At 40.2% G+C, this 21674-nt stretch overlaps 1 protein-coding gene across 1 annotated transcript in view; it reads left to right on the top strand.

The window, feature by feature from the left end:
• Positions 1 to 12758, top strand: part of olfml1 (olfactomedin-like 1) — a 109120-nt gene extending 96362 nt beyond the window's left edge. Inside the window, exons 7-8 of the mRNA XM_057836585.1 lie at positions 12160 to 12319; positions 12414 to 12758. Of these exons, the coding sequence (XP_057692568.1) occupies positions 12160 to 12319; positions 12414 to 12570 (317 nt within the window). The 3' untranslated portion in view covers positions 12571 to 12758. The remainder of the gene's footprint in view (positions 1 to 12159; positions 12320 to 12413) is intronic.
• The last annotated feature ends 8916 nt before the right edge of the window (positions 12759 to 21674 follow it).

Raw genomic sequence — 21674 nt, 5'->3', positions numbered from 1 at the left:
TTGATTTGGGGAAATTTAGTTTTTTCCCCATTGAAAATGAATGGGGAAATTTTTGGACGTCCATGGACGTCAATGGCAGCACCCCCTATAAGCGTCAATGGAGTTCGGAACGTTTGGGGGAGACGTACTATTGATAACTGGTCATTTTCTGATGATTTGGGGAAATTTAGTTTTTTCCCCATTGAAAATGAATGGGAAAAATTTTGGACGTCCATGGACGTCAATGGCAGCACCCCCCATAAGCGTCAATGAAGTTGGGGACGTTTGGGGTATACGTCCTATTAATATCTGGTCATTTTCTGTTGATTTGGGGAAATTTAGTTTTTTCCCCATTGAAAATGAATGGGAAAAATTTTGGACGTCCATGGCCGTCAATGGCATCGACATCCATACAATCAAATGAATCCAAGTACATTGGCATCAATAGATTCGACATGCATGGCCGTCAATGGCATCAATGCAATGTAAAGTCCATTGGAAATACTATTGAAAGTGAATGGGAACTTTTCCCATTGGAAATGAATGGGATAGTTTTTGGCAAATATCCGGAGAACCGTAAATTTTTTCCAAATTCTGTATACAATCTTTATGCCCCCCACCGTCCCGGAATTTTTGATGTCCAAATTATGTGATTTGGTTAAAAATTGTAGGACAAGTAGCGTTTTGAAAAAGTTGTAAAAAATCGGAAAATTGCCGTTTACGGGCGAACGAAAAATTTTTCGGGGTCGTTTGAAAAATTCCCATCGTCGCGCGAAAATTCCGGTCGTGTCGATACTTGAACGGTGCCGATTGGTGGGACGGTTCGGGCTGCGCGGCGCGCCGAAAAAACGCGGAGAAACCATTGCATAATAATAATAATAATAATAACTAGAAACTGCAATTTCGGGAGAAATTACACCTTGGTCTTTCCTCTGTGGAGATACAGATCTTAGCCCCACTCAGGTCTATCAATAGAATGGACCATAATGCCAGTCAATGGCACTAAACAAAGTAAAAGCCATTAGAAAAGATTGGGAGAATTGGACGTCCATGTCCGTCAATGGCAGCACCCTCCATAAGCATCAATGTAAGTTTGAGGGACACGTCCGATTGATATCAGGTCATTTTTTGTTGATTTGGGGGAGAAAAAAAAAATTCCCATTGAAAATGAATGGGAAAAATTTTGGACGTCCATGGACGTCAATGGTATCAACTTACATAAGCGTCAATGGAATCCAAGTACTTTGGCATCAATAGAATGAACAAACATGAAGAAATGCCATTGGAAATGAATGGGAAGTTTGGACGTCCATGGACGTCAATGGCATCACCCTCCATAAGCGGCAATGCAATCGGGGACATTTGGGGGACACGTCCTAATGATATCTAGTCATTTTCTGTTGATTTGGGGAAAAAAAAAAAAATCCCATTGAAAATGAATGGGAAAAATTTTGGACGTCCATGGACGTCAATGGTATCAACTTACATAGGCGTCAATGGAATCCAAGTACATTGGCATCAATAGAATGAACAAACATGAAGAAATGCCATTGGAAATGAATGGGAAGTTTGGACGTCCATGGACGTCAATGGCATCACCCTCCATCAGCGGCAATGCAATCGGGGACATTTGGGGGACAAGTCCTAATGATATCTAGTCATTTTCTTTTGATTTGGGGAAAAAAAAAAATTTCCCATTGAAAATGAATGGGAAAAATTTTGGACGTCCATGGACGTCAATGGTATCAACTTACATAAGCGTCAATGGAATCCAAGTACATTGGCATCAATAGAATGAACAAACATGAAGAAATGCCATTGGAAATGAATGGGAAGTTTGGACGTCCATGAACGTCAATGGCATCACCCTCCATAAGCGTAAATGGAATTGGGGACGTTTGGGGTATACGTCCTATTAATATCTGGTCATTTTCTGTTGATTTGGGGAAATTTAGTTTTTTCCCCATTGAAAATGAATGGGAAAATTTTTGGACGTCCATGGACGTCAATGGCAGCACCCCCTATAAGCGTCAATGGAGTTAGGGACGTTTGGGGGAGACGTCCTATTGATAACTGGTCATTTCCTGATGATTTGGGGAAATTTAGTTTTTTCCCCATTGAAAATGAATGGGAAAAATTTTGGACGTCCATGGACGTCAATGGCAGCACCCACTATAAGCGTCAATGGAGTTGGGGACGTTTGGGGGACACGTCCTATTGATATCTTGTCATTTTCTGTTGATTTGGGGAAATGTAGTTTTTTCCCCATTGAAAATGAATGGGAAAATTTTTGGACGTCCATGGCAGTCAATGGCAGCACCCCCTATAAGCGTCAATGGAGTTGGGGACGTTTGGGGGACACGTCCTATTGATATCTTGTCATTTTCTATTGATTTGGGGAAATGTAGTTTTTTCCCCATTGAAAATGAATGGGAAAAATTTTGGACGTCCATGGCCGTCAGTGGCATCGACATCCATATAGTCAATTGAACCCAAGTACATTGGCATCAATAGATTCGACATGCATGGCCGTCAATGGCATCAATGCAATGTAAATTCCATTGGAAATCCCATTGAAATGAATGGGAAATTTTCCCATTAGAAATGAATGGGATAGTTTTTGGCAAATATCCGGGGAAGCGTAAATTTTTTCCAAATTCTGTATACAACTTTTATGCCCCTCACCGTCCCGGAATTTTTGATACCCAAATTATGTGATTTGGTCAAAAATTGTAGGACTAGATACATTTTGAAAAAAAAAAAAAAATCTGGAAAATTGCCGTTTGCGGGAAAACGGAAATTTTTTCGGGGCCCTTTTTAAAAAAGCCATCGTCGCGCAAAAATTCCGGACGTTTCGATATCCGAACGGTGCCGATCGGTGCAGCGGTTCGGGCTGTGCGGCGCGCCGAAAAAACGCGGAGAATAAGATGAATAATAATAATAACTAGAAACTGCAATTTCGGGAGAAATTACACACCTTGGTCTTTCCTCTGTGGAGATACAAATCTTAGCCCCACTCAGGTCTATCAATAGAATGGACCATAATGCCAGTCATTGGCACTAAACAAAGTTAAAGGCATTAGAAAAGATTGGGAGAATTGGACGTCCATGTCCGTCAATGGCAGCACCCTCCATAATTGTTAATGGAATCGGGGAAGTTTGGGGGACACGTCCTATTGATATCTAGTCATTTTCTGTTGATTTGGGAAAAAAAAAAAAATTCCCATTGAAAATGAATGGGAAAAATTTTGGACGTCCATGGACGTCAATGGTATCAACTTACATAAGCGTCAATGGAATCCAAGTACATTGGCATCAATAAAATGAACAAACATGAAGAAATGCCATTGGAAATGAATGGGAAGTTTGGACGTCCATGAACGTCAATGGCATCACCCTCCATAAGCAGCAATGCAATCGGGGACATTTGGGGGACACGTCCTAATGATATCTAGTCATTTTCTGTTGATTTGGGAAAAAAAAAAAAAATCCCATTGAAATGAATGGGAAAAATTTTGGACGTCCATGGACGTCAATGGTATCAACTTACATAAGCGTCAATGGAATCCAAGTACATTGGCATCAATAGAATGAACAAACATGAAGAAATGCCTTTGGAAATGAATGGGAAGTTTGGACGTCCATGGACGTCAATGGCATCACCCCCCATAAGCGGCAATGCAATCGGGGACATTTGGGGGACACGTCCTAATGATATCTAGTCATTTTCTGTTGATTTGGGGAAAAAAAAAAATTTCCCATTGAAAATGAATGGGAAAAATTTTGGACGTCCATGGACGTCAATGGTATCAACTTACATAAGCGTCAATGGAATCCAAGTACATTGGCATCAATAGAATGAACAAACATGAAGAAATGCCTTTGGAAATGAATGGGAAGTTTGGACGTCCATGGACGTCAATGGCATCACCCCCCATAAGCGGCAATGCAATCGGGGACATTTGGGGGACACGTCCTAATGATATCTAGTCATTTTCTGTTGATTTGGGGAAAAAAAAAAATTTCCCATTGAAAATGAATGGGAAAAATTTTGGACGTCCATGGACGTCAATGGTATCAACTTACATAAGCGTCAATGGAATCCAAGTACATTGGCATCAATAGAATGAACAAACATGAAGAAATGCCATTGGAAATTAATGGGAAGTTTGGACGTCCGTGGACGTCAATGGCATCACCCTCCATAAGCAGCAATGCAATCGGGGACATTTGGGGGACACGTCCTAATGATATCTAGTCATTTTCTGTTGATTTGGGGGAAAAAAAAAAATTTCCCATTGAAAATGAATGGGAAAAATTTTGGACTCCATGGACGTCAATGGTATCAACTTACATAACCGTCAATGGAATCCAAGTACATTGGCATCAAAAGAATGAACAAACATGAAGAAATGCCATTGGAAAAGAATGGGAAGTTTGGACGTCCCTGGACGTCAATGGCATCACCCTCCATAAGCAGCAATGCAATCGGGGACATTTGGGGGACAGGTCCTATTGATATCTAGTCATTTTCTGTTGATTTGGGGGAAAAAAAAAAATTCCCATTGAAAATGAATGGGTAAAATTTTGGACGTCCATGGACGTCAATGGCAGCACCCCCCATAAGCGTCAATGGAATTGGGGACGTTTGGGATATACGTCCTATTGATATCTGGTCATTTTCTGTTGATTTGGAGAAATGTAGTTTTTTCCCCATTGAAAATGAATGGGAAAAATTTTGGACGTCCATGTAAGTCAATGGCGGCACCCTTCATAAGCGTCAATGGAATTGGGGAAGTTTGGGGGACACGTCCTATTGATATCTGGTCATTTTCTGTTGATTTGGGGTAATTTTGTTTTTTCCCCATTGAAAATGAATGGGAAAAATTTTGGACGTCCATGGCAGTCAATGGCATCGACATCTATATAGTCAGTTGAATCCAAATACATTGGCATCAGTAGATTCGACATGCATGGCCGTCAATGGCATCAATGCAATGTAAATTCCATTGGAAATCCCATTGGAAGTGAATGGGACTTTTCCCATTCGAAATGAATGGGATAGTTTTTGGCAAATTTCCGAGGAAGCGTAATTTTTTTCCAAATTCTGTATACAACTTTTATGCCCCTCACCGTCCCGGAATTTTTGATGCCCAAATTATTTGATTTGGTCAAAAATTGTAGGACTAGATACATTTTGAAACTTTTTTTTTTTTCACGGAAAATTGCCGTTTACGGACGAACGGAAAAATTTTCGGGGCCATTTGTAAAGTTTCCTGTGTCACGCGAAAATTCCGGTCGTGCCGATACTTGAACGGTGCCGATCGGTCTAACGGTTCGGGCTGTGAAGCGCGCGTTTTTTTTCCATTCAAAATGAATAGGAAAGTTTTTGGCAAATTTCCGGGGAACCGTAAATTTTTGCCAAATTCTGTATACAACTTTTATGCCCCTCACCGTCCCGGAATTTTTGATGCCCAAATTATGTGATTTGGTCAAAAATTGTAGGACTAGATACATTTTGAAACTTTTTTAATTTTTCGGAAAATTGCCGTTTACGGGCGAACGGAAAATTTTTCGTGGCGGTTTGAAAAATTCCCATCGTCACACGAAAAATCCGGTCGTGCCGATACTTGAACGGTGCCGATCGGTGCTACGGTTTGGGCTGTGCGTTGGCTCAAAAAAACGCGGAGAATTATTGAATAATAACTAGAAACTGCAATTTCGGGAGAAATTACACCTGGGTCTTTCTTCAGTGGAGATACAGATCTTCGCCCCACTCAGGTGTAGCAATAGAATGGACAATAATGCCAGTCATTGGCATTAAACAAAGTAAACGCCATTAGAGATGATTGGGAGAATTGGACGTCCATGGCCGTCAATGGCGGCACCCTTCATAAGCGTCAATGGAATTGGGGAAGTTTGGGGGACACGTCCTATTGATATCTGGTCATTTCCTGTTGATTTGGGGGGGGAAAAAAAATTCCCATTGAAAATGAATGGGAAAAATTTTGGACGTCCATGGACGTCAATGGTATCAACTTACATAGGCGTCAATGGAATCCAAATACATTGGCATCAATAGAATGAAAAAACATAATTAAATGCCATTAGAAATGAATGGGAAATTTGGACGTCCATGGCCGTCAATGGCGGCGCCCTTCATAAGCGTCAATGGAATTGGAGAAGTTTGGGGGACACGTCCTATTGATATCTGGTCTTTTTTTGTTGATTTGGGGAAAAAAAAAAAATTCCCATTGAAAATGAATGGGAAAAATTTTGGACGTCCATGGACGTCAATGGTATCAACTTACATAGGCGTCAATGGAATCCAAGTACATTGGCATCAATAGAATGAAAAAACATAATTAGATGCCATTAGAAATGAATGGGAAATTTGGACGTCCATGGCCGTCAATGGCGGAGCCCTCAATAAGCGTCAATGCAGTTGGGGACATTTGGGGTAAAGGTCCTATTGATATCTGGTGATTTCCTACTGATTTGGAGACATTTTGTTTTTTCCCCATTGAAAATGAATGGGAAAAATTTGGACGTCCATGGACGTCAATGGCATCACCCTCCATAAGCATCAATGCTATCGGGGACATTTGAGGTAAAGGTCCTATTGATATCTGTTGATTTCCTACTGATTTGGGGACATTTTGTCTTTTCCCCATAGAAAATGAATGGGAAAAATTTTGGACGTCCATGGCCGTCAATGGCATCGACATCCATATAGTCAATAGAATCCAAGTACATTGGCATCAGTAAATTCGACATGCATGGCCGTCAATGGCATCAATGCAATGTAAAGTCCATAGGAAATCCCATTGGAAGTGAATGGGAACTTTTCCCATTACAAATGAATGGGAGAGTTTTTGGCCAATTTCCGGGGAACCGTAATTTTTTGCCAAATTCTGTATACAACTTTTATGCCCCTCAACGTCCCGGAATTTTTGATGCCCAAATTATGTGATTTGGTCAAAAACTGTAGGACTAGATACATTTTTAAACTTTTTTTTTTTTTCCGGAAAATTGCCGTTTACGGGCGAACGGAAAATTTTTCGGGGGATTTTGAAAAATTCCCATCGTCGCGCGAAAAATCTGGTCGTGTCAATACTTGAACGGTGCCGATCGGTGCTATGGTTCGGGCTGCGCGGCGCGCCGAAAAAACGCGGAGAATAAGATGATGATATAATAAATAATAATAATAACTAGAAACTGCAATTTCGGGAGAAATTACACACCTTGGTCTTTCCTCTGTGGAGATACAGATCTTAGCCCCACTCAGGTCTATCAATAGAATGGACCATAATGCCAGTCAATGGCACTAAACAAAGTAAAAGCCATTAGAAATGAATGGGCGAATCGGACGTCCATGGACGTCAATGGCATCACCCTCCATAAGCGGCAATGCAATCGGGGACATTTGGGGGACACTTCCTAATGATATCTAGTCATTTTCTGTTGATTTGGGGAAAAAAAAAAAATTCCCATTGAAAATGAATGGGAAAAATTTTGGACGTCCATGGACGTCAATGGTATCAACTTACATAAGCGTCAATGGAATCCAAGTACATTGGCATCAATAGAATGAACAAACATGAAGAAACGCCATTGGAAATTAATGGGAAGTTTGGACGTCCGTGGACGTCAATGGCATCACCCTCCATAAGCAGCAATGCAATCGGGGACATATGGGGGACACGTCCTATTGATATCTAGTCATTTTCTGTTGATTTGGGGAAAAAAAAAAAATTCCCATTGAAAATGAATGGGAAAAATTTTGGACGTCCATGGACGTCAATGGTATCAACTTACATAAGCGTCAATGGAATCCAAGTACATTGGCATCAATAGAATGAACAAACATGAAGAAATGCCATTGGGATTTAATGGGAAGTTTGGACGTCCATGAACGTCAATGGCATCACCCTCCATAAGCGGCAATGCAATCGGGGACATTTGGGGGACACGTCCTAATGATATCTAGTCATTTTCTGTTGATTTGGGGAAAAAAAAAAATTTCCCATTGAAAATGAATGGGAAAAATTTTGGACGTCTATGGACGTCAATGGTATCAACTTACATAAGCGTCAATGGAATCTAAGTACATTGGCATCAATAGAATGAACAAACATGAAGAAATGCCATTGGAATAAATGGGAAGTTTGGACGTCCCTGGACGTCAATGGCATCACCCTCCATAAGCAGCAATGCAATTGGGGACATTTGGGGGACACGTCCTATTGATATCTAGTCATTTTCTGTTGATTTGGGGAAAAAAAAAAAATTCCCATTGAAAATGAATGGGAAAATTTTTGGACGTCCATGGACGTCAATGGCAGCACCCCCCATAAGCGTCAATGGAGTTGGGGACGTTTGAGGTATACGTCCTATTGATATCTGGTCATTTTCTGTTGATTTGGAGAAATTTAGTTTTTTCCCCATTGAAAATGAATGGGAAAAATTTTGGACGTCCATGGAAGTCAATGGCAGCACCCCCCATAAGCGTCAATGGAGTTGGGGACGTTTGGGGGACACGTCCTATTGATATCTGGCCATTTTCTGTTGATTTGGGGAAATTTTGTTTTTTCCCCTTTGAAAATGAATGGGAAAAATTTTGGACGTCCATGGCCGTCAATGGCATCGACATCCATATAGTCAATTGAATCCAAGTACATTGGCATCAGTAGATTCGACATGCATGGCCGTCAATGGCATCAATGCAATGTAAATTCCATTGGAAATCCCATTGGAAGTGAATGGGAACTTTTCCCATTCGAAATGAATGGGATAGTTTTTGGCAAATTTCCGAGGAAGCGTAATTTTTTTCCAAATTCTGTATACAACTTTTATGCCTCTCACCGTCCCGGAATTTTTGATGGCCAAATTATGTGATTTGGTCAAAAATTGTAGGACTAGATACATTTTGAAACTTTTTTTTTTTTCACGGAAAATTGCCGTTTACGGACGAACGGAAAAATTTTCGGGGCCATTTGTAAAGTTTCCTGTGTCACGCGAAAATTCCGGTCGTGCCGATACTTGAACGGTGCCGATCGGTCTCACGGTTCGGGCTGTGAAGCGCGCGTTTTTTTTCCATTCAAAATGAATAGGAAAGTTTTTGGCAAATTTCCGGGGAACCGTAAATTTTTGCCAAATTCTGTATACAACTTTTATGCCCCTCAATGTCCCGGAATTTTTGATGACCAAATTATGCGATTTGGTCAAAAATTGTAGGACTAGATACATTTTGAAACTTTTTTTTTTTTCCGGAAAATTGCCGTTTACGGGCGAACGGAAAATTTTTCGGGGCCGTTTGAAAAATTCCCATCGTCGCGCGAAAATTCCGGTCGTGCCGATACTTGAACGGTACCGATCGGAGGTACGGTTCGGGCTGCACGGCGCGCCGAAAAAAACGTCAACAATTATTGAATAATAATAATAAAGAAATAAAAAATAAAGAAGTACAATAAAGTTGTACAACAACATAACCTTGTTCTTTCCCTTGGAAAGACCAAGGTAATAATAAGACGAATAAAGTTGCAGAACAGCACTACCTGGACTTTCCATAGGAAAGACCCAGGTAATAAAAAATAATAAAGTTGCACAATAACAATACCTTGTTCTTTCTTTCAGAAAGACCAAGGTAATAAAAATAATAAAAATAAGTACGATAAAGTTGCACAACAACATAACCTTGTTCTTTCCCTTGGAAAGACCAAGGTAATAATAAAGTTGTAGAATAACATAACCTTGTTCTTTCTTTCAGAAAGACCAAGGTAATAATAATAATAAGGCGAATAAAGTTGCAGAATAACAATACCTTGTTCTTTCCATAGGAAAGACCAAGGTAATAAACTAGTAGCTCGCCATTGTTGCTGACGTCACATGGCCACGCTGCCGTACTTCACAGTGTCTCTTTAACTATGTAACGTAATGATTTAAATACACCACAAGGTGTGAATGGCAAGTTTTAAATGAATAAGATATCAAGCCAATGAGTGCATTTTGTCCCTCGACTGACGCTGTAGTTTCTTGTCTAGTTCCATTGTTATTTATGTTCATTTTAGTTTTGACTTCACAACAAACAAGACTCCTGATAATGGCTCCCAGCCTCATAGTTTGTATATTGTGAGTAAATATTGCCATCCAGTGTATTTGCTGTGCTAAACGAGTTGCCAAAATGTTTAAATAGAGTCTGACCAGTAGGCTAAGCACAATTTCTGTATTTTACGGTTCAAACAACCTAAATATCACATTATATGCTGTTTGGAGGATTCTAGATAATTGGAGCCTGCCCGAACACTCTACAATCCACGCCATCATATCAAGAACTCTTTTTCATAATTCTGATGATATTAAAATTAAAAAGTGGAGTTGTAAAACCCCTTTGTGTGCTATTTGTTGTGTGCAGACAATTCTTTCGTTGAACAAGTTTAAACTGACCCATCAGTTGTTTTGACAGGATAAAGTTATTTGGGAGAGTAATAATACAGGTTTATATGTACAAATGTCATTTTCCCCAGAACAATAAATTCAAAATCTACAGTGGTATGAAAAAGTATCTGAACCTTTTGGAATTTCTCACATTTCTGTATAAAATCACCATCAAATGTGATCTGATCTTTGTCAAAATCACACAGATGAAAAAAACGGTCTGCTTTAACTAAAACCACCCAAACATTTATAGGTTTTCATACTTTAATTAGGATAGTATGCAAACAATGACAAAGGGAGGGAAATAAGTAAGTGAACCATCACATTTAACATTTTGTGCCCCGCCCTTTGGCAGCAATAACTTCAACCAGACGCTTCCTGTAGCTGCAGATCAGTCTGGCACATCAATCAGGACTAATATTGGCCCATTCTTCGCTACAAAACTGCTGTAGTTCAGTCAGATTCCTGGGATGTCTGGCAGAATCGCTGTCTTTAGGTCATGCCACAACATCTCAATGGGGTTCAAGTCTGGATTTTGACTTGGCCACTCCAGAACGTGTATTTTGTTCTTCTGAAACCATTCTGAAGTTGATTTACTTCTGTGTTTTGGATCATTTTCTTGTATCAGCATCCATCCACTTTTTAGCTTCAACTGTCTGACAGACGGCCTCAGGTTTTCCTGCAAAACCTTCTGATAAAATTTTGAATTCGTTCTTCCATTAATGATTGCAAGTTGTCCAGGCTCTGAGATAGCAAAGCAGCCCCAAATCATGATGCTCCCTCCACAATGCTTCACGGTGGGGATGAGATGTTGATGTTGATGAGCAGTTCCACTTTTCCTCTACATGTGGCATTGTGGTTTACTCCCATACAATTCGACTTTGGTTTCATCAGTCCACAAAATATTTTGCCAAAACTTCTGTGGCGTATCCAATTGCCTTTTTACGGACATTAAACGAGCAACAATGTTTTTTTTAGACAGAAGTGGCTTCCCCGTGGAGTCTTCCCGTGAACAGCATTCTTGGCCATAGTTTTACATATAGTTAATGTGTGCACAGAGATACTGGACTGTGCCAGTGATTTTTGTAAGTCTTTGGCCGACACTGTAGGGTTCTTTTTTTTTACCTCTCTGAGTATTCTGCGCTGAACTCTTGGTGATGGGAGAGAAGCAACAGTGCCAAACTCTCTCCATTTGTAGACAACTTCTCTGACTGTCGATTGATGAAGATCTAGACTTTTAGAAATTGTTTTGTCTCCTTTCCCAGCTTTATACAAATCAACAATCCTTGATTGCAGGTCTTCAGACACCTTTTTGACCGAGCCATGATGCAAGTCAAACAATGCTTCTAATCAAAACAGTTCTTACCAGGTGTGTGTTTTATAGTGGGCAGCGCAGCTTTAAACTACTCATCAGGGATTGGGCACACACCTGACTTGAATTGTTTGGTGAAAATGGGTTTCAATTGCTCTTCAAGCCTCCTTAGGCAGAGGGTTCACTTAATTATTTTTCCCCCTCCTGTCATTGTTTGCAAGCTATCCTCATTAAAATATGAAAACTTATAAATGTTTGGGTCATTTTAGTTAAAGCAGACAGTTTTTTCATCTGTGTGATTTTGACAAAGATCAGATCATGTTTGATGGTGATTTTATGCAGAAATGTAAAAAATTCCAAAAGGTTCAGATACTTTTTCATACCACTGTATCACATCTGAACCCTAATGACTTCTTCTTTTTTTTTTAAAGGAAATTTAGCAGTTGAATACATCTGGGATACACAGTGCAAAAGTTATGATGCTGAGGGCGCATTTATCATATGTGGGACTCTTTATGTCGTCTACAACACACGTTATGGTGGACGGTCAACTGTACAGTGTCTCTATGATATCCATGACACCATCCACAGGTTGGCATTTGACTCACAAATTCACAATATACCCTATTCCAATATCTTGTCCCATAATTTTCTCTTTTTTTTCTTTGCTGTCATCACCTGGAAGTGCTGAGAGTCCTGTGGTGTTCTTTCCTAAACGCTACACAAGCCACAGCAGCATCAACTACTTACCTGGAGACAAACAATTGTATGCATGGGATGATGGCTATCAGACAATATATGAAGTGGAGACACACATCAGTGATCAAGTTATAGCTGAATGAAAGTTTGCTTCACATATTTTCCCCATCAAAAATAATAATATAGAGTACGTAGGAATTGTTACACACAATATGTATTTGCACCTTCAATACATTACATACAGCAATTAGTATCAGTGTCTTTTCTCATTGTACTTTGCTGCCTGTAAGTCATCCAAATGTAAGTTTTTCTATCACAATAATAAAATGTATTTAAAAGCAAAAGTACAGTATTTTCTCTCAAATTTCAGGTGAGTCAATAATGTGTCCGAACAACTGCTTTGGATACTTGCTAAAAATATTGTGAACAGTAAGCCCTAAAAATCCGATCGGAGTCATATACAGTATGACTACAGTCTGAACGCAGCCGTAGTGGCTTTGATTTTTAGCAATGGGTACACTTCATCTGTGAGGGACAGGATGTTAAAAAAAATCCAGGAAATGAAATTGTATTTTAAATGACTATATTGTGTAAATTATCCCAGAAAATAAGTATTTGTTCACATATAAAGAAGCCCGATTTGACGGCCACAGACCTGTATTAATTAATTAATTAATTAATTAATTAATTAGGCGGCACGGTGGCTGAGTGGTTAGCACATCTGCCTCACAGTTCTGAGATCAAGGGTTCAAGGCCTGCCCAAAAACGTGCATGGTAGGCTAATTGGACACTCTAAATTGTCCGTAGGTATGAGTTTGTGCGTCAATGGTTGTGTGTCTCGTTGTGCCCTGCGACTGGCTGGCAACCAGTTTAGGGTGTACCCTGCCGTCTGCCCATAGTTAGCTGGGATAGGCTCCAGCACCTCTGCAACCCTCGTGAGGAAAAGCGGCATGGAAAATGAATGAATGAATTATTAATTTTTGAATTCAGGTATCTGTATTTCAGATTCCACAATGGTTAAGACCAAAGAGCCAACTTGTAGGCAGTTGTAGACATGCACTAGCCTGGGTAGAGTGAATATACAATAGGCAAACAGCTTGGTGTGAATAATTAAATTATTAGAAAATGGAAAACATACAAGGCCATTGATATCTCCTTCCTTGATCTGAGCAACCACGCAAGATCTCATCCCACTGAGTCAAAAATGATCATGAGAATGGTGAACTAAAATTCCAGAACTGATGAGTGACCTGCAGAGTGGTAATGCGTACAGGTAGTCCCTGGGTTACGAAGGAATTCCATTCCTAGGCTGGCGATGTAACCCGAATTTCTGCGTAAGTCAGAATTAACCATTTAAGTACCTCTAAATACAAAATAACTGTCCAAAAACATGTATTGTACGTCACGTTAGTAAGATCAAGTTAAAAATAAGATACCGTGATGTACGTTGTGTAAAATGCTGTGGTATTGAATGACTAAAAAAAGAAAAAAAAAACTATTTGGGCTTTACTCGTCGCAAGTGAGTCGCTTTGCTGATAGAAAAGGGCGCTGTGGAAAGATTAGGGAGGCGAGAGAGGGGGGAAAACACGTTTGCTCAGGTCGCCTCTCTTAACGCAAGCCCGTCATCCGAACTCAAAAAACCAGATCGGGTCCCGCAAGAGGATTCGGCGCCGGGATAGAAGGAGCAATAGCAGCGGGAGCAGCAACATGAGAACAAGGAAGTGGGATGTCCGAATAAGGCGCAATGTCGGCGGCCAGTGAAGAACCAGAGGTTTGGCCGGCCATCATAACGCTCCCAAGCTGAGCTGGATGGACACATGAGAACTGAAGATGAGAGCGGGTGGCTGCTTGAGCCCAGTCTGAAAAAGGCTCTCCATCGGCGGTCAGAGGCGAACCAGAGGTTGGGGCGGGTGTCATGACGCAACCAAGCCGAAAAGGGCGCTTCTCGGGTGGACACATGAAGACTGGAGATGATAGCGGGTGGGACCTGACGCCGTCTGGAACTACTACTACTACTACTACTGCTGGAAGAGGTGGAATGGTAAGAACTAAGTACTGTTTACGCGACAAGAACAAACAAACAAAAAAACAATACAACTTGAGACAACGTGGCGGACGAGACTTCGGCGTCGTAAAGTCGAAATCGCGTAAAGGCTGAGTTATGCTTTTGCGGCAGACCTACACTGTCAAAGCAGACCCGATTTATGACCCTCTGTCATAACCTGACATGCACCTCCACAAAATACGGACTACGGGTCACGTCAACGTGTGGTGACGTGGTGAGCAAATGGACTGTGATTGGTCCGCTCAGACTGTTGTTTCCGGTTCGGCGCGAAATCGCCACCATTTATAAACATTTTTGTGCTACACTCAAAAATGGACCAAGCCGACGAGAGGATAATCAAAGAGGTCTGCAAGTACTACCGCCTGTACACTGTTTCGCGAAGGCATTATAAAGATTGCCAAATGGCAAGCAATATGCAATATAAAGACTGACAAAGACTGACAAAGACAAAAAAGCAATAAAAATGAAAATACGGGGCTACAGGTAAGCGAATGCATACATGCTACATGAAGCGGTGACCCAGCCGGCCAAAAACTGCCAGCTTTTTTTTTATCACTTTATGTCGTATTTTTGGTTGGTGCACTTTATCATTTATTTTGTATATATGTTTGCTTCGAGTCTGTGACTTATTTACATTTTAAACTTCAAGTATATGAAAAATACAGCACAGGTTTGGTGTCAAAAGAATTGTTTTGATGTTTAATTTTCAACAACAGACACTTTACACACTTGATAGATCATCACTGATTGAGAGTGCCTCTGTGCTTTTATGATAACGTGTTTACCATCAAGGCTTCCAACGCATTTCTGGACGTTCCATAGCAGCCAGAAATCTGCTATGGCTTCCCACTGGCTGGTTGTAGGACACGGCAAAAAATCGGACAAAACGCTGGACAACGCAGCTTGCTGGCTTCCACCCAATGTTAGAATTCATAATGTGATTGCCAGTCTCTGTGGGGCATCAACACATGGACAGACCACCTCCGCAACCGTCTTCTGCGTCGGCTGCTCCTCAAAATTTGTATGATCAACATTTGTTGTTCGATGTTGATGAGCTGAAGATCCACATTCAAACGTTCCATTTCCGTTGCCATTGTTATCTAACCGGAAGAAAACTCAAGGAATTCAACAGGAGTCCGCCAAAACCACACATACACAACGCAACACCCCTCTAGTGGCTTGGCGGTGCATTACAGAGCGACGCATTCCCTTGTCGCAGAACTATCGGATGCTCATTGACGCCGGTAGGGTCTACATCGTAGCTATGCTGTCACCGCAACAGGGAAGCATAACTCAGCCTTAAGTCAGGTACGCCGTAACCCGGCGACTAACTGTATGCTGTATGGCACATCAGAGAGCATAGATGATCCAGAAGAATATTGGGAGGATGTTATGTGGTCTGATGAAACCAAAATAGAATTTGTTGGCACAAACGCTGCATCCCAAAAGCACCACACTGTGAAGCACGGGGGTGGAAACATCGTGCTTTGGGGCTGTTTTTCTGCAAATGGGACAGAACGACTGAGCCGTGTTAAGGCAGACATAAATGGAGACATGAACTGTGAGATTTTAAGCCAAAACAGTGAGCGTTGACGACACCTAACTGGGTCTTCCAGCATGACAAGGATGAAATACCTTGATGTGGTTTGCGATTTTAAAATTCTCAGCGTATGTGTTAAGAATTTACTCAAGTACAGTGGCACCTCTACATACATTAATTTGTTCCAGGACCTTGTTTGTAAGTCGAAATGGTCGAGCAGGATTTTCCCCTAAGAATACAGTATAATTCCATTAATTCCTTCCACAGCCCGAAAACCTACACTGAATCCTTAATAAATACTGCTGTTACTATTGCAAATAGCAGTTACAAGGGGCAAAACAAATAAATTATGAATATAAATCTATAAATATATCTATTATATAAAATTATAATATAATAGTAATAGTACCGTATTGGCCCGAATATAAGACGGCCCTGATTATAAGACGGCCCCCTCTTTTTCAAGACTCAAATTTGAAAAAAGACTTTTTGAACACAAAATTAATTTTTATACAGAAAATAATTACAGTACATCTGAAACAAATGATTATCACAATATATTTGAGAGAAAAAGCATGTTATTTTGCCTCATTCAAATCTTAATATCTGAACATTTAAATATGTAAACTAAAGTGCAATCACATTTGTACATGAATGGCTTCTATTTTTTTTTAATTTATATAAACCAATCTATTGTGATAAAACAACAAAATTGCAATAACTGCATTAACCATCAAAGTGAGGTCTAACTGTACCTGTAGTCTTGAAACAAATCTGAATAAGGAAAAACATTGCAATAAAGTAATGCAAACTGGTTAAACTTGAGAGTAGCTGAGATCTGTCATGACACAACATTACTAAAGTTCAGCATTGGCTTAATTGATATCTGGCGCGATCTAGCGTCGTGAATGGGTATGTGTAGACCCCGAATATAAGGCGACTCCCACTTTTATAGTCTTATTTCAATGCAAAAAACACTGTCTTATATTCGGGCCAATATGGTTATAATAATAATAATACCTGTAATAACGAAAAAAATCGGGTTCTAATGCGGCGGATGTGTTTTGCGTGGTGTACCTGAACACACTGCGTGGCTGATGACAGAGTGAGGGAGAGTGCATTAGAGTTTTTACTTTTCGTGTTCTGTTCTGTTGTTGGGCGTCAGCTGCGGGGACATTAGGCATGTTGTGTTGCACAAGCTCTGAAATAAATGATTAAAAACTGGACAAAGCTGGCGATTTCTCTGGTGATGTTACAATAATACAGTAATAATTGTCACCTTAACTTATAAAGACTGGCAAACGGAGGAGTACCGCCGAGATTGTAGACATTCTACCAGCCAGTTCACGGATGCGGACACCATGCTCATATTTTCCATCTTCATTTCAATGGTAAGCCTCACCCATGTTTCTCTCATGAAAAGCCGCTGTGCGTTCTTCTTGCGGGAAAATAAAGAAACGGCGGCGCTGTCATTAATCGTTGTATTTCGAGCATATCGTCGGATGTAGTAACAAATGGCGAGTTAAATTTTACGTTGGATGTCAAAAAGATCATATGTCGAGGTACCACCTTATGGACTTCATCAAGTGTGTCAAAATAATATTGTACTTTGGATTAGAATAATAGTTTACGTGTGTGACTGACTACATATGAAGTAATTTGTAGTTTTCTCGATGCATCGATTAAAAATGTCACCTGTAATGCCAATCCTTACATTCAATGAGGCGTTTTTCATTACACAACAATGCAGTTACACAAAATAAAAATGAACCAACAGAAAGCCAAGCAAAATATAGTTTGCTAGTTGTGGTGCTTAATGGTTCACATGTGGCGGTGTGAAACTTAGTAGTGTGTATAGCATGCTACAGTACTTAGTCCCCCCTCTCCCATAATGTTGTATTGCCATTGTTTAGTGACACAATTGATCCATAAGTCAGAAATGAAGAAGCACCTTGTAGATTTGGGTGTTTGTGAATATGGAATCATGTCAGGGATCGCCACATTGAGTGACACTCAAAATGAAAGGGTTAACTTTGAAGCTGTTTAGAGCTGTATTAATGTGTGAATGTAAACCTTTTATTGCATTGGTTGATATCAACTTTCCAGCAAATAAACCAATAATTAAACTTCTGTGTCAGTTTCGCTCAGTAAATTGTCACTTTTGAGGAAACGTTGAAATTGTTTTAAATATCCTGATTATGACAGGTGTTCCTTTTATGATAATGACAGCCTTATGAAACAGTTATAATATGCATTCAGATAAAGTGTAACCATACAGCAGAAGACATGGTTACGGTAACACAACGGACTGCACACAAAAAGAAAATCTCATTGCTCAAAGTATGTATAAAATATATAATATGATATTTTACTGACAAAAAAAAAAAAAAAAAAAAAAAAAAAAACAACCGCATTGCAGATTGTGGCCGCTAGATGGAGACCTGATGCCATAAATACCAATACTGTACAGTTTATATCAGCATGGGTAAATTAAGTTTTTTTTTCCCGTCAGTGGTTGCTGTGGGTTAATCACATGATTTATTTGGCATTATACACACTCTGGATACCCTCTACACTTCAAATATAGCTTTTACAGTTGCTAATAAAAATAATAGAATGAGAAAAGAGAATGTGTCAAGGTCTTCCTATTAGATAAGGGGGTTCATTTGACTCTTGCTGCTATGATGCTGTGTCCTCCCAGGGTCTCGGCTGTGGCTGTCAAGCTTCTTGCGCCGGTGGAAAGGAGGTGGCTGTCATTCTCTCCAGGTGAGGTCCATATCAGTCTTGCTGGCCATTGGGCTTGGCTTTGGGTAGAGATGCTAGGAAAGTGGGATGGAGGAGCGGAGAGAAGCACACTCAAATCAAGCTAGCAGCCCTGAGATTTTATATTCTAGGTTAAATCAAAATTCCACATGCTCCTCATCTGCATTCCAGTTAAATTTCATATTAAATATGTTTATTGCTTCTAAGGAATATCCTTCACAGCTGCCATTTTTGTTTTAGCAGAGAATGAGGCACACTTAAGCCCAGGGCTGTCAAGAGATTTGCAGGTGCCCGGGGACAAGAGACCATTATAGGGACCCCCCTACCCCACCCCTGCCTCCGGCTTGTCACGACAACATACGCAGTAGTTTTAACGCTTTGCAGGCAATGACAGTGTACATTTTCAAATTATTTTATTTGAGATGGACAGTTAAATTTAACAGACCGTAACGTGATGTCACACAATATAAACAATTTCCATCTTTTGTCCCATGTCGGCTACAATACAATACACTTGAGAGTGCTATGCCTGCCTGCTAAGCAACAAAACAGTATAACCAGGGGTGCACATATTTTTTTTGCCCAGGTTCTCAGAGGAGGACCTGGAGATGTGACTTGGTCCTCTTTGAGCTTGAGAGCCGACCCGCCTGATGCGATAAAATTATGACAAGGTTTACTTAGAGCCAATTACCTTTAATTAATTATATTAACAATTAATGCTTGATTATCAACTGGCACAACAAAATTGCCATTACTTTGAAGTGAAATGTAAAGAAATAAACATAAAAGCACAAATTCAAAATAAAGGGCATTATGCGGCTCCCACATTAACTCCAAGCCTTTGTAAAAGTGGGATGTCCTCTTCATAAGAGCTCATTGAATGTGCATGTTTAGCTTTGTGAAATGCGAGCAAAAACATGTTTTTCAGTGCATGGCGCTGTTCTTCATTAACTTTATTCCGCCACTTGTCCATAGGGCGAGTGGGGTCCTGTCTGACATCGATAGTTTGCTTAATTGCAACATGCTCTCTGTTTTTTTCGTGCTTTTCAAAGTTTGGATGGCTGAAATTCTTTGACCCTACATAAAATGCGCTGCTCTTATCAGCGACATTGGGATTCTCATGGCAAATTTTGTACCACATTTCCGTGCGAGCATCATTTGCTTCTAGCCATGGTACCTCCTGCAGCCACTTTTCAGCAAAAGTCCTTTTTTTCGGTAGCTCCGGTGACGTCTCTGTCGTCTGTCTGTCTTTTGACGGGGGTGGGGGAACACGGAAATAATTACTCAGTGGGGCCTGCCTCTTTGACATTTTGAGAAGTGATTTTCTCATGTCCGCCGCAAATACAGTGGTCAGCCATCGGTACGCAAAAGCGTATGGAAGCCGTTGAGAGCCAGCGCATTTGTCTATGTCTAGTACGCATGCACGCATGCGGACCACTTATGTGCACCCCTGAGTATAACTAAACATCCACATAGGTGAGAAGTAAGCTTGAGAACAATAAACCGATACGACCGGATATCCGGTTTTACAGGTGAAAGATACAGCTGTATCGATAGTAAAGTTACCATTCGACAGTAATTAGCCATTAAATATTCAATGAACCGATAGTAGAGATAGAATTCGACTATCGCGAGCACAAGAATCAGCTTCTAATTTAATTCTTTTACCTCACATGCTGCGCTTGAGTCATTCACCACACAGCGCACTTAGATTGTGACCGCTGTCGTGGTTGCCTCAACTTCCCATTCATTTTGGCAGAACCGCTAGTAGTCGCCTTCATTACCCGATCGTCACGGGCGTGTCATAACAACGCGAGAGCTAGCAAAACCACTGTAACGCACGCCCCATTGCGTTTTCTTCACAGCCCAAAACGAAACTAGTAGTGGCAACGAAGCAACATGCTAAAACAATGGACAGTTTGCGCACCACGCCAGGGACGTGCAGCGATTGATTTTCAACGCACCCAGGAAAACAAAATTCGGACTTTGAAGTGACGAAGGCAGACAGATCTGTTCGCATGGGACAGAGCTAGTGTCAAGTGTGAAGTGGTGCAGAGAACGTGAGTTTTTAACCCTGAAAAATAACCCACTACAATGGTGGAAAGGGCGGCATATTGTTTCCACGAAACGCAGTCTACTTAAACATGAACATGTGGATCAGTTGATCTTCCTCAAGAAAAATCTGCCCTTCAAAAAGGATATAGACAGTGATGAGGAATTAAAAAAAATGTGGAAGCACAGGCATAAGTGAATGACTTTGCTGTGTATAAGGTTAAAGTACTGATTATAGACCTGTCCGTCTAAAATGCCGTGTTTTTATTCCCCCAGTTATACTATTGGTAAAGCACAATTTATTATTTATTTATGATAACACTAGCAGGTTTAATTTTTTTTTTTCTAGAGCTGCTGCATATAATTAATATTTTTTGCTTGTAAGATGTTTACGTTGAAAATTTGCACTTAAATTACTTACCTATTGTGTTCAAAACACCAGGAAATACATTAATTAAATTACTGCACTTTATTGTTGTCTGTCACTAGAGTTTTATTTTATTATCAATCCCATCCAACAAAATTACGGTCATATAGTAAGCTTTATTTTTTTTTCATCAAAAAATAAAACATAACATTGGTATGAAATTTCGTTGTTTAATTTAATTTTTAATCTTTTTTTTTTATGTTTAAAATAGGGCTGTCAAAATTATCGCGTTAACGCGCGGTAATTAATTTTTTAAATTAATCACGTTAAAATATTTGACGCAATTAACGCACATGTCCCGCTCAGAAAGTATTGTGCCTTTTGGTAAGTTTTACAGCAAGACTTTTTGTGCTGTCCAACAGCGAACTCTTGTGGTCGCTTTGCGACATGGTTTATTGTT

The sequence above is a fragment of the Corythoichthys intestinalis genome, chromosome 5 (genome assembly GCF_030265065.1).
Source record: "Corythoichthys intestinalis isolate RoL2023-P3 chromosome 5, ASM3026506v1, whole genome shotgun sequence".
NCBI lineage: Eukaryota > Metazoa > Chordata > Actinopteri > Syngnathiformes > Syngnathidae > Corythoichthys > Corythoichthys intestinalis.
This window is presented reverse-complemented; position numbering and strand designations above follow the sequence as displayed.